The sequence below is a fragment of the Ceratotherium simum genome, chromosome 15, assembly GCF_057802395.1.
Source record: "Ceratotherium simum simum isolate JZ-2026a chromosome 15, ASM5780239v1, whole genome shotgun sequence".
In the NCBI taxonomy this organism is placed as follows: Eukaryota; Metazoa; Chordata; class Mammalia; order Perissodactyla; family Rhinocerotidae; genus Ceratotherium; species Ceratotherium simum.
Genome location: NC_141914.1, coordinates 36,830,185 through 36,844,873, shown reverse-complemented (window position 1 = coordinate 36,844,873; position 14,689 = coordinate 36,830,185). Strand labels below are relative to the sequence as shown.

General features: G+C 43.3%; 1 protein-coding gene across 1 annotated transcript in view; it reads right to left on the bottom strand.

Moving 5' to 3' along the window:
• The window catches only part of DGKG (diacylglycerol kinase gamma), a 156,441-nt gene extending 143,680 nt beyond the window's left edge, over nucleotides 1-12,761 (bottom strand). Inside the window, exon 1 of the mRNA XM_087439893.1 lies at nucleotides 12,477-12,761. Within this exon, the coding sequence (XP_087296019.1) occupies nucleotides 12,477-12,543 (67 nt within the window). The 5' untranslated portion in view covers nucleotides 12,544-12,761. The remainder of the gene's footprint in view (nucleotides 1-12,476) is intronic.
• Nucleotides 12,762-14,689: the final 1,928 nt, after the last annotated feature.

The following is a 14,689-nucleotide window of genomic DNA, read 5'->3' as shown; positions in this document are numbered from 1 at the left end:
GACATAATACACACGTGAAACATTGGTGAACAGCTAATGGGAGCTGGGCCAAGTAAATCCTCTCTGTCTAACCTTGCTTCTGATGGAGTAGCACCTCATTCCCAGGACCATATGGAGAAATGTCACCCTTATCTGCCTTCTCATTTCTTTTTTTCAGTATATTCTCTTTCCTGCTGTATGAACTATCTTTCTAAAACAAAAATATGATCAGATCATGTGCCTGCTCAAAACCCTTCAATGGTTCTCAATTTTCCCAAGATAAAGCCTAACCCCCTTAGTGTGGTTTTCAAGTACTTGGCGATCTGATCTAGCCTATTCTTCATCTCTTACCTTAACCTTCCATTCACCCCACTTTTCAGCCTCATCAAATCACATTTCCAGAAACCTCTGAATATACTGCATACTCTTTCTTAGAGTCTCTTCTCTGTATTGTGAACTTCACTCAATTCTCAGTACCCAGCTCAAATGTCAACTCCTTGGTAAAGCCTTCCTTTACCAGTCAGAGTTAATTATGCCTTCCCCTGGCTCCCACATGACTTGTACATAACTCTTGTCATATAGTATTATAATTATTTATTAACTTGCCTCTTGTTTATCTCCTGCCTTAGTTCTACCTTGAGAGCTGTAACTGTAATTCAAAAAGCGAGTCTTTGTATATATACCAAGGTTTGACATTTAACTAGTGTTCATAAAAGCAATATATTAGATGCTTGAATAAACATCTGAGCAGAAATTTTAAAATATTAAAAACTTTGTTAATTAAATAGGATGGGTGGGCATCAAGCCTGGCGAGGCTCTGTCCTTGGTGCTGAAGCAGAGACTCAGAGGATTCGTGAAGCATGGTGGTTTAGAAAATTCTGCTTTCCACAAAAAATAATGCAGAAACTACCTGGAGAGCATGGTGGCTTCTTTTTTTTTTTTTTGTAGTTTTATAAGGGAGCTGGGAGTCAGGAAAAGGGAGTCAACAATTGTCATTATAAACACATCCTGAGTGCATCCTGCGTAGTTACCAGCACTCTAGACATCAAAGAAAACGAGGGTTTCTGTGCTCTCTCTGTCTTGCAGTATTGTGGATAATTAAGAGCTTCCTAAGCTCCATTATTGACACTATTTAAACATCTAAGCAAAGAGTGAGGTTGTTAAAAGCTGACATAATGTTCCTTTGTGTTCAGGTTCTCTGTACAGACAGCTAAGCTCTCTTAGGCCTATGTAAAGTAGATGTGCTCATGGGCTGGGATGTTCTCCATGGCTTTGCTGACTTGGATTCAATCAAGCCCAAGTTGTAATCATTTCAGGATTGAGACATTCTGAAATGCCACAGGAAAATGCTGCTGTTGCCTAAAAATGGACATTTCTTTCTGAAATTCAAAACAGATGTTGAAAAACTAATAGCTCAGTGAGATCCAGGCAGCAGATGCCATCAATCTGGGCTGCTTCCATTCAATTCAGAAAACACTCTGGAGGGTAAGATGCTGCAAGGTACTGTTAATGAACTAGTAGGGGAGATGATCTGAATCATTGTGGTAGAATCAATAGCTACCCCTTACTGGGGACCTTTACTGCATATTCTTATATACTCTCCCCTACCAATCCATGCAAATTTGGTAATATTTTCTTCAGTTTATAGATGAAGAAGTTGAAATTCAGAAAAATTAAATGACTCGCCTAAGAATCAGGGTTTTAACTCAAGTCTAGTCTGGCTCATAAGTCTGTATTACTTTCCCTTAAGCACTATTCACTATTACTTCACAAACATTTGCTAACACGAGGAAAAGTGTAATTAATGCTGTGGCAATGATATGAAGCTCTAGGAAGCACAGAGCAGGGAAGAAGTAAAATGAACAGGGAAAAAGTAAAATTAGCATGAGAGTGGTGTTGGGGTGGGGACTGGGGATGCCCTATGAAGGAGGTAGAATTTGAGCTGTGATGTAAAGAATGGGTAAGGTTTCTGGGCCGGCCCCGTGGCTTAGCAGTTAAGTGCGCGCGCTCCGCTGCTGGCGGCCTGGGTTCAGATCTCGGGCGAGCACCGACACACTGCTTCTCTGGCCATGCTGAGGCCGCGTCCCACATACAGCAACTAGAAGGATGTGCAACTACGACATACAACTATCTACTGGGGCTTTGGGAGGAAAATAAATAAATAAAATCTTAAAAAAAAAAAAAAAAGACAAGAAGTGGAAAGGGTATTCAGAAGGGACCGGGTGAACAAAGATGTGGAGATGGGCACCACAGGGCGTTTAGGAAAAGTTAAAACCAGAGAGTGGTTTGTGGCCAAATTTGAACATCAAGTTAAGAACACTGATTTGAAATTGTTAAAGATTTTTTGAGTGGTGGAGTAACATAACCAGGTCTCTGTTTTCTAAAGGCCATTCTGGTAACAGAATGAGAGTTTAGAATTACTAAGCAGAGCTCAGTTAATGTCACACATAAATTATATTCAAATTATTCTATAAGCAGCTTAATTATTTAGAAAAAAATCTATATTTTAGAATCTATATTACTGGGAGATTTTCAGCTCAGAAAGAGTGGCCAAATTAGAAAAAGATGCAAATTTTGGAGCATGGGTACTCCTGGTGCAGCTTCTGCAAGAGTAATGTAGAGCCAGCATTTTGGTTGAGAATCAGTAGAGTGATTTCATTGGGTTTATAAGTTTTTGATGTTATTGTCACGTTTTGGAGATTTCACAGTTCAATCTAGCAGAAATCCTTTGGTTCTAAAGTGCAACTGATCTAATCCTGCTTTATATTTAAATGTATAATATATATATATTTATACACACATGTATGTGTACATATATAAACATATATATGTACCCATATGCACATATATTAATCATATGTTCACATTCAAGTAAACAGGTTTTAAAAAAGAAAAAATAGAGAAGGCATTTATTTTAAAATTTCTGATTAATAGCCTAAAATTAAATAGAAAACAACAAATCCAAGAGATTTCTGGCTCCTAGATTTCCACGAAGGGTGCTCCTCACCACATATTTACTTCAATTTGTTTCATGGGTTTTTATGAGCTCATAGCATCAATACATTTCCCTTTTCAAAAAAGGAAACTATCTAATTCTCAAATTTGATACCTGTTACTTTCTCCTTGGAGGTCCTTTGATACTTTATCACAGTTTTCTTCTCAACAGATTTCTGGGCTGGGTTTCTCTTTCCCTGAGGAGTAAGCAGGTGCTGCTTCATTCTGTTTCGTCTTGAGACAGTTAAGAACAATGAGGGCTTCTTCAGAGCATTTCCTGATCTTTCTTCAGGCTCCATCTGTGAGCCCAATAGCACAGCCTCAGTAGACAACACCCTGTCAAAGCCTGTATCGTAACACCACCACCAGACTCCGAGGAGACAGAGTTCCATTTCTAAGTGTACAAAGTAGGGTCCTGTCCACAGTTCTTCGCAACAATTTTGTTGAGTGCTTACTATATGCTAAGCACTGTGCGAGTCACCTTATATAATTTAATTAAATCTCCACAACCACCCTCTTATGTAATAATTGTCCCCATTTTAGAGAAGGGGAAACTGAGGTATATGGAATTTAAATGATTCTTTCAAGGATACACAGCTAGTGAGGGGTCACTCTCATTTTGAACATATCTAATAACATGACATAGCTATTAGACTCATTGGATACTGGAACAGTGGTAACTCAGAAGATAAGGCCCTTCCTCTATGACAGTGGCTCTCCAACCTGGCTGCACATTAGAATCACCTAATGACCTCTACGCACATTGAAACCCAGGCCTCATCCCAGACCAGTTAATTCAGTCTCTCTTGGGGAACCCAGGAATCAGTATATTTTGAAGATTCCTGTGGGTTCAAATGTATAGTCAAGGTTGAGAACTGCTGTTCTATGATGTGATTTTATTGTTAGAAATGAAGACTGTCTTAAGAAGTAGCTGAACTTGTTGGATAATTATTGCAAAAGGAAAAAAGTTTATAATTCTGCTAAACCTAAAATCACTGTGCTTGGCAAACATTCCCCATTGCTTAAGTGGACAGTGCTATAGAACTCCAACCAACAGGTCAACTTATTCAGCTGCCTGGCAAGGTAGGAGTACTTTTTGCATTAGCTGAGACTGCAGGACTATCAGCATACAGTTTTACCCCAAATTAGGAGTTTAGAAGGCTCTTCTCTGTGATCAAGGTTGTGAGTGGTAACAACTGTCCTAAGTTTCAATCCAAAATTGTCTCTTTAGGCTTTATGTGCCAAGAATTCTGGGACCTTAACCAAGCACTTGCTTCTAGTGTTTGAGCGAATCCAAAGCCTTTTTAAGGAGAAAATTTGGCCCTACTCACAGGCATTTCTGCTGCCACATTTGTGTGGGACAGAGATGCCCTCTGTCTGAACAAGCAAGCAAATCAGGAGCTTCAGTGTTTACAGCAGGACGCCAGCTGCCTGAACTAGAATCCAAAGTTTATGGACCATCTTCTAGGTAAGAACACTGAGTATTTGAGCAGTAGTCAGACTGTTAAACTTTGAAATAACTATAAATCAACATTTTCAAAAGTGAATCTGAAAACCATAGAGGAGAGTGAAATTCTCATCTAAGGTACATACATGATCACTCTCCATTCCTCAAAGTTCCCTAAGAGTGTCTCAAACTGTAACATGCCTATGAATTGCCTGGGGATCAGGTTTAAATGCAGATTCTTCTTCAGTAGGTCCAGGTCAGGCCCTGAGATTCGGTATTTCAAATAAGATCGTAGGTGACACCAATTATGCAGGTCCATGGACCTCACTTTTGATGAGCAGGCCTTAGGCAACATTCTTGTATATCTGTGTCTAACAAGTAAGGCTTGCCTGTCACAGCACAGAAAAAAACATGATGCTGAGGCTAGAGGAACATGTTCCACAGATTAGGAAGACCATGAATGACTCTCAACCCAAAGACACAGATAGGGGAGAAGAGAAAGTTGGCATGTGAGGAAAAAGAAAACAACCTAAATTAGATTTTCCTTCTTCCGATGAAGGCTGGGATGTATGAATAAGTTTTCTAAGTACTCTGGGGAGTCAAGAACACAGTGAGATGCACAAAAGCGAGAATGGAGTTTTCCAAGGGTCCTGGAAATACAGACGATGATGATGGAATAGAGATGCCAGGGCCAGGAGCACTGCATCAAAAGGCCCACCTTTCAGCCAGGAGGAATCAGGCCCCAGAGCGGAATGTGGGAAGCACATGGAAGAAGTCCAGCTTCGTAAGCATTGACACCTTCTCCTAGTTACACTTCTTTTCCTGTTCACTCTGTATCCCCAGCATATGACCCACTGCCTGGCATAAAATCGATGTTCCATAAAGATTTCTGGAATAAAGGAGAGCTAGAAAAGGAATTGGGCTTGTCACGCTTGTCCCTTATGTCTTATATTCCCAGGGGCATAGGGAGTCAAGGTAGACCTGTGGTTCTCAACCTTGGCGGCATGTTGGAATCACTTGAGGAGTTTTAAAAACTGCTGATGCCTGGGTCCCACGCCTACAGATTATGATTAAATGGTCCAGGGGTGGTTGTGTGTGGGCAGGGCACTGGAAGTGTTCAAAACCTCCCAGGTGATTCCAGTGTTTAGCCAAGGCTGAGGACCACTGAGGCCCACCAAGCTAACTACAGGGGGGAACCTGTGGAAGTGACGACTCTGCCACAGTGTTACATAAAGAATAAGAGAAAAAGACTTTGCCGTGAAACAGAGGGAATTTTGGCTGATATAAGAAAACCCTCTTTAGGATACTAAGATTTTCTGATTCATCATATTGATCTGAATGACTGACTGGTATGGCTTATTCGTATAAGTAAAATTCGTATTGCTAGCAAGATTTCCCACTTTTTCTCCAAATAATTTTGCCTTATCAATAATATTTCAAGTGGAGGTGGAGCAAGGGATCAGACAACCTGTACCTTTTGGCAACTAGAAGTGTGGGTCCTAGAGTAGCAGCATCAGCATTACCTGGGAGCGTTACAAATGCAGACTCTCAGAACTGCCCCAGACCTACTGATATGGAATCTACATTTTGACAAGATCACCAGGAGATTCATGTGCACGTTCAAATTTGAGAGCCATTGTTCCATAGAAGTTTCTCCCTATCTATAGATTCTGTGACTGCTTGTGGGCAGAGTCGCAGTCATCACTAATGAGAAGAAGTCCAGTTGTGCTGAAAGAGATGTGAGTGAGAAATAGCTGTGGTTATCCCTTCCCAGATGGAAACAACTAGGTGTGATTCTGTATGTGCTCAGGACTTCATGAACATTTAACTAACTCGCACTCTACTGGCCAATATAAATAACAAGGTTTCAATGAAACTTACTTAAAGCCTTACAGCCCTAAACATTTTCTCTGAGTCCGATATTAACACTGACAGGTTTGAATGTTGAGCTGTAAATTACCTACATCTTAAAGTCAGAAACTTTGCCTTGATCTGATTCTACTGAAATGTACTTCTGAATAGCACAATTTACTGATTCTTTCTCTTTAAATGTATTTTAAAATTTTGCTCTACTATAATTTAATTGACATATATTTAACCAGTGTGTGGTTGAAAGGTTGACCTCCAGTGCGTACTTTTTGTTTAACGTCTTGGAACCGAATTAAAGCAAATTGATTTGACCTGGACTTGAGAACTTTGGCTCTAATTCTTATTCTGCTACTGACCTTCTGTGTGACCTTGCGCAAGTCACTAAACTCTTCTGAACTCAGTGTTCTCATTTGCAAAATGGGTAGGAGTTGGATTTGATGATGATTAACATCTCTCTCAGCTTTAAGAAGTCTACAAAATCAAGCAAACACTGGCTGATGCAGGAAATGTTTGGTTTAATTTCTTAGAGAATTGAAAATCAAAATTGATGCTTCATCAATTTTTCTCCTTTTTTCTCTTTCTGAATAAGCTGATAGTTTCCATCCTTGATAAATCATGGAAAAAATTAGGCAAAAAAATCCCCTCCCCCCAAATGTCAGGATCAGAAGGACAACAAGTCAATTGTATCTCTGTTTGAAGCTGTTAGGGGGAGGGTCAGTAGGAGGCATCCTCACATGCTCATGTCCTCTGAGGTTGGAAAGAAATCCGTTTAAATATAGAAACTAAGTATGGAAGGGCTAATGAAGGTCATTTAGTCAACCAGACATCTGATGCTCTAATCTCCCCTATAGTCATCTCAGCCAACTCTGCCCAGACAGTTCCAGGGAAAGAAAACTCAGTTGCTTTAAATCAATTCTGTTCCATCTAGGGCAAGTTTGACCACTAGGAATTAATCTATTCCCTATTTTAAACTAAAATCTTTCTTCTGTTGATTTCCTCCCATTAGTCCTAGGTTTAATTGAAAATTAATTTGAAGTCATTCAAAATTAACTTAACACCTCCTCTGACAATAGCACTGTAGCTATTTTAACACAACTAGCTCTCCCTCACCTTCCCTGAGTTTTTCCTTCTCTGGCAAATATGCATAGTGTTTTCAGCCATTTCTTTATAACCAGGCTGCGAGGTCATTTACCATGCTGGTGGCACTTCTCAAACAAGTTCCAGTTGGTCCATATCCACTGTAAACTGTAGTCCACAGAAATAAGTTCAGTTTTCTAGACAAGTCTGATCAGAGTTGGATAGAATGTGGGTATCAGTTTGCCTTACTAGACATTATTCGTCTACTAACACAGCCTAAGATGACAATCAGTGGTTTGGTTAAATAAAATAGTGTATATGTATTCAGAAGAAATCTCTGCAACCATTGAAAACCATGCTTCTTCTAAGTATTGAATGATAGAGAACACCTCATGATATATCGTGTGCTAGCTACTCTCCAAGGACGGCTGTCATCAGTCTTCTCCTCCCTGTGTGAGATGTGGAGTCCATTCCCCCGCCCCACTGAACCTGGGCCAGGCCTGTGACTGCTTTGACCAATGGAATGTGGACAGAGTTCCACTCTAGGACCTCTTAGCCCAGGTGTTAACAAGGCCTGGCAGCTGCTGCTTTTCTGCTTTTGGAGCCCTGAGCCACATGTAAGAAGTCCAGGCTACTTTACTGGAAAGAGAAGCCACTTAGAGCGGCCCTGGGAGACGATAAAGCGCTTAGAGTACGAGGCCCCACGGAGGGACACTGAGGTGCCATCACGTAAGCAAACAAGCCATGCTGGATCACGTGAGCCATCCCGCCTGAAGCCCTGAACATTGTGGAGCAGGGACTAGTCACCCCTGCTGTGCCCTGGCCAGATTCCTGAGGCACAGAATTGTGGGAAAAAACAAAATGGTTGTTTTAACCCACCAAGTTTTGAAGTTGTTTTGACGTATCAATAGATAATGAAACATACTGTCAGGGTGAAGAAAACAGCATGCAAAACAGTCCAACATATTTGCTTTTTAAATATATATGTATATGTATACATGTATGTATATTTCAATATTTATATTTACACATAAACATACCAGTAGTGGTTATCACTGGGAGATAGGATCACGGGTAGCTTTAAATTTCATCTTTCTGTTTTTCAAAATTTTTACGCTTATTTTTATTTTGTAACAAAAAATTTCTTAATATCTCATTATCTTTTTTGACAAGTATTTTACACTATTGATTCACATTAAGGTTACTGTCAACTATATATACATATTTACATACATATGTGTATATGCATGTACATATAAGTGTAAAATAAATATACCTGTCTCTGAGGGCAGTTTTAACATGGCTTCTCTCCAAATAAAAGGCCACCAGAGAAGGTGCAGGGTTTGTGCTATGTAAACAGAACACACCAAGAGCCTCTTGTCTTGATATTCTTGGCCTCTCCTACCTGGTAATCCCGCTGGAGAAAGTTTTCAATTCTCAGGCTGTACACTTCAGTTATTCTGCTATTGTAAAGATCCTGTTTGTGTGGTTATGGAAGAGTGGTTGCTATGGCAATGCAATCTGACTGAATACCAGAATGTGTCTAAAATTGGTAGAAGTGCCTTTTTCAGGGTTTCCTCTGAGGCTTATCATTTTCCAAGAATTGTGTCTTTTTTCCCTCTCTTGTTAGAACAACAGTGCCAGTGTATCTCGTCCAGTCCTGGGACATGGACAAAATGAGGAAGGGTCAGAGAAGAAAAAAGCTGATGGTTGGAAAAAAAACCCGAACCACATAAGAGCTATTTCCTAGCAAACACTCTGGTTTCTTTTCACCCCCTGCCTCCTTGACTGCACTGCCACATTTGGACCCCTCCATTCCTTAGCTCCCTAGACTCCGTACTGTTTTTTCCCTAGTTGTCTTTCTGGTTCTTTTCTCTGTGTCTTCTTCTGACTCCTTCTCTTTCTCTGACCCCAAACTGTAGGCAACACTAAGTCCCATTCTCCATCCTCTCATTTCTCTTCTCATATTCTTGCTCTCTGAAGTGGCTTCATTCCTAGTTTTTCTTTCCTTGCTGTCTCCACACAAGGATTCCCAAGTCAGAGCTGGAGCCTAACCCCTCATTCCCACCCATATCCCACCACCTACCCTCCTGGGGCCCACATGATGTCTCACTTGGAAAGCAGCATCCTTCAGGATGGGGTCCTACTCGTCTTTTCACTTCTTGCCTCGACTTCCCCCATGCCACCAACATGTGCTCCAGGCTCCCAGCCTGGGAACTGCTTGCGGTTCTCAGAAGCTGCCTTGATGACTTTCTCACCTCCCTGCCTTGCCCAAGCCACTTCCTCTGCCTGGAATGCCTTCTCCCTCCTCCCTCTTTCCAGTGTTTCTGGAGTCTGGAAACAACACCTGCATTAGGAAGTCTCCCACAAGCCTGGGCTAGGTCTCCTCCTCTGTGCTCCCCACTCCTGAGCACCTGTCATACTGAGCTTCATTGTTTGAGTCCTTCTTGTCTTTCTTCACTAGGCTGTGAGCTCTTTGAGGGCAGGGATTGTGTCATTCATGCTGGTTCCCTGGGGTCTGGCATATGTGAATGCATAAGTGGACGTGTCATCACCATCTCAAAATCAACATTCCCAAACTGTCCCCACCAGCCCTGCATCCTAATGTTGTCATTTTCCACAGATTCACAGGCTTTGAGGTATCTTTGCTGGCTTCCTTTTGTTCCATAAGTTTTGATGATACTTCCACCATAGTTTTCCACAAATTAGCATTTGTTCATTGCCACATGCACCATCTTAGCTCTGGCCCTCAGCTCAGACTAGATTTCATCCAAAGGACCCTACCTGGCCTCCCTGATCTGGCAGCTTCCTCATGCAGGCCACTCTGCACACAGCCACCAGATTCATGGCTCTAAATTTTGTCACCTTGGCCCAAAGGCCACGCCTTGACATTCAGAGCCCAAGACACTTGGGTCCTGAACGATATAGAAGCCAAATCAGCACATGTCCTCCTCCTCATCCTCCTGCTCCTTCTCTCCATCTAGCCCAGAAGTTCTCCTTACCACCCTATACACACCCTCTCCCTTCTTGCCCCTCTACTGTTGCTTCCGTTGTTTCTATACCCCTCCTCCACCACCTGCTGCTCATATTTTAAACTTCTTTTGTTCATAAAGTTCATCCAGATAAATCCTCTGTGATAGGCTAAGTTATATCCCCCCCAAATTCATATGTTGAAGTCCTAACCCCTAGTACCTGAGAATGTGACCTTATTTGGAAATAGGGTCATTGCAGAGGTAATTAGTTAAGATGAGGTCAAAATGGAGTAGGGTGGGTCCAATCCAATATAACTGTGTCCATATAAAAAGGGAAATTTGGACACTGAGACATGCATACAGGGAGAATGTCATGTGAAGACACATGGGGAGAAGACAGCCATCTATAAGCCAAGGAGACAGGCCTGGAGCAGATCCTCCTCTCACGGCCGTCGGAAGGAACCAACCCTGCTGACACCTTGATTTTGGACTTCTAGCCTCCAGAACTCTGAGATACTTTCTGTTGTTCTAAGCCACCCAGGTTGTGGTACTTTGTCACAATAGCCCAGCAAACTAATACACCTTCCCACATCAATTTCCCCAGCTTTAAATTCCCTTCTCGTTTACGGCTCAGTTTAGCCAGCTCTGCCAGAGGTGTTTGCCCACTGCCTTGAAGCTCTGCTTGTGTCACAGGCGCATTTCTGACTCCCTAACAAGATTCCGATTCCTCAAGGGCAAACCTTTTCTTTGTGCTTCTTTTTCATCCCTGACAGGGCCTGGTACTTTGCTGACTACAGAGCAGGCTGAATTAAATGGAGTTTACCCTGAAGGGTGATTCCTTGCTCATTGTCTGTACATTACAGAGTATCTCTAAACCCACTGTGGTCAGACAAGAGGCCACGGGCTTGAGGGTACCAGGGGAGAGACTGACCAGTAGCCCTAGGGGGCCCCTGTTGACACTGGGGAGCACACTGAGTCATGAGATCTGGAAGAGATCACAGGGAGACATCATCTAGTCCAACCCTCTCATTTTGCAGAGAGGACACTGAGGTTCTGGAGGGTGAAGTGCTGTCATATCACAGAGAGCAGGAGCCAGAGCTGATACTTAAGCCCAATCCCTTGACTCCCGGACCAGTGCTGTGGACAAGGGCTGCCTGCCCTGGGGAAGGGGGCAGGCTGCCTAAAGGGCATTTGGAGGATGACCTGGGAAAGCTCTATCGGGCAGGTCAACACACGACAGGCCTAGTGATTTACAAAAAGCACCTGTACAATTAACATGAAGGGAGAGGGACTAGAACAAAGGGTGGGGCCGGAGAGCTCTGCAAGACAAATGGCTCTGTAAAAAGTCAGAGCCACTGCACCATCAGGATGATCACTCTGTGTGTGCAGAGTGCAGCGGTCAGTTGGTGTTCCTCCACAGCCCGGGCAGATTCTCCTCACCAGTCAGGGTTAGGAGTGGCCTGTGTGGGGCACAGCTGTGTGAACGTGGGCCTCGCCACTACTGTGTCTTGATGCACTGAAATTGTTCTTGGGGGTAACTAATGAAACCGGGAGCCTCAAGTGAAAGCCCTGGCTTTTCTAGAACAAACTCAAGAAGGAGAGGAGACACACATCAGAATTCTGTATCTTACTGAAAGACGGTGTTGGGTCCAAACACAAGAGTATATACAGTAAATGATTGAGTAACATTGTAACTATGCAGCCTGGAGCCCTTCAAAAATTATCCTATAAAGAGATTTTAATGACCTGAGAAAATACTTACAATATTATGGTAGGTGGAAAACTCAGGCTAAAATAAAAAAGGTGTATTTAGGAACTCAACCATGTAGAGTGATATGCACAGAAGGAGAGTGTTCCAAAATGTTCACAGAGGTTAGCTGTGACTTTTAACCTACTCTATATTTTTTTCTCCTGTATATCCCAAATTTCTATGGCGAGCATGTATCATTTACAGAGTGTAAAGATAATTGTGTTTTTATGTTTAAAGGCACTAATTGTGTGTTTATAAGGAAATATAAGCTGTCGGGTCCGATCTCCTTCTCTGTGGCTTTGCAACGATCATATTGCTTGGCTCTCCAGAAATGCTCTCCCCAACCGAGACGAAATCCCATCCCAGATGGGTCAATCCATTTACTCACATTCTGAATACTTCTGGAGTTGGTCAAATTCTTCCGGAGTGAGGGAGACCCAGCGATCTTCACTCATCTTTGAGCTGGGTGGAGCGCTTGAGGCCAGGGACGGAGTTTTGTTCACCAGGGTAAAGCTGAGGCCCGGCCCACGGTCTGGCTCATTGCAGGTGTGCGGTGGACAGGCCCTTCGGGAGGCGTCTCGAGGACCCAGGCGTCTATGGCAGCAGCGGGCACCTCTCAGCACATGAGAGAAGACCTCTGCTATTCCTCAGGCCACATCCTTCTACCTATAGTCAAGGTAAATTCGGAAATCCTTGCTCTTCCTGGGCAGAAGTAGAAAAGACATTGTGAATGAGAGTGTTAGAATACATAAGCCATCTTTTTTATGTTAAAAAATATCCCCAAATGTTCTTCGCTGAAAGATCTACAGGAGGCAATGGTTCTCAAGGTGGGGACGTCCCCTCAGGGATGTCTGAAGAGGGCATAGAGATCAGACCAGCACATGTTCAGACAGCTGTCTGGCTGGAGTGGGGGTTGAGTGGTATGAATAGGTAGCTGTCCTCCTAAACTCTGGGAAATTTTAAATGTCTCACATTAGAGGTGGTAGTAGGGCCACGTAAGGGCATCCTCAAGGCAGGAAAAATGCCTCAGGCTGTTGGATGCCTCATGAGTAAGTACAGGGACATAAACCTTTGTGGCGTGATTTGAAAGGTGAGCTACTCTCTCCTCCGCTGATTTCTAAATTCCACCGTTAGAGCTGCTTACCTTCCTCTGATGAGTCACTCTGGAAATTCAAATACCCCCCAAGGCTGGCTAACATCCTAGTGACTGAAGCAGTTCTCTTCCTCTCAGAACCATAAAAAAGCGATTAGAGGGAAGGTCTGCCGGCCGGCCCCCAGTGCAGAGGAGCCTGAGAGAGGGAAGGGGGATGGATTTAGACAAACACTTAGCATCTTTTCCTTGGAGCCACTCCTAGCACGGTGGCCCCGTTACTCATACTGTCAGTCATTAAATCAGTTTAGCGGGTTGTGTAATTAATGCAGTGGGCCAAGACCGGCATTTAAAAACATGAAATAGAAGAGGATAGAATGGAGCAAAATGGAGTTGAAAACAAGAGTGCATCTCCTTTCAGTTATACATACATACATGTGTATACTCATCATAATGTAAAATGTATTTCTTATTCTGTGTTGAGGTTAAAATAATGTTGGAAAGCCACCGATCTAATAGGAGAAGAAATAAAGACTGATGTTACCAAAGAGCAAGCCCAGTTTCAATAAAACAGGATCCATTGTGGAGAGCCAGACTTCAAGGCAAGTTTGGGGGGCCTGGAGCATATGAGGAATGATGGAGGCACTGGATGCGACAACCCAGTGAGGAGGCAGATTTGGACAGCTCTCTGCAGGAGCATGTAGACTTGGTTGGTGTGGACCTGGAGGGCTGAACTAGAGCTGAGGGAAGATGCTGGAGGGAGGGAGATTCTGGCTCTGTAAGGAAGACCTTCCACCAATCAGAGCTCTCCAACAGCAGTTGGGGATGCACGGCAAGGGAGTAAGGTGCCTGCATCCCTGGGAGCATCCAAGTTCTAGTTTCTCTCCTTAAAAAGTCTAATTCTTTCCTTAATCCATTGGCCATCTGGATTCTGCTCCTCAGCACCTGCTCTTGCCAAGGTCCCCAGTGACCTAACTGTCAAATCCAACGGGCACTTTCAGGCCTTCCTTGTTTCATTTGCTCTCTCTGCAGCCTTTGCCATGGCAGGAAACAACCACCCTGAAAGTGTCTTATCTTTCTAAGTATTCTTCCTCAGTCTCCTTCTGCCTCTTCTTTTGCCATCATTAAATACTGGTGTTTCCAAAAACCTATCCTGAGCTCTCTCCTCACTCTACATCCCTTCCCTGAGGGATCTCATCCACCTCTACAGCCTCTGTAACTCCCAGACATGCCGCTCCAGCCCTGCGCTCCCTCAGTCCAGATCTGAATATCCAATTGTCTACTGTGACTCCCTTGGATGTCCCAAATCACTCCAAATCGGCACCTTCCCATGCCCCCAGCCTGCCTCTCCTCTGCATTCTGGTTGTGCCCTGAGAGAAACCAATACCCAGCCAGAGACCTGATGCTCAGCCTAAGCTCGTCCCCCTTTCTCTCCTGCCAAACCCAGGCACCAGGCCAGGAGTGTGACTGTCCATTGTGTGTTCCCTCCTCTCTGTCCCGCCAGCGGGTTC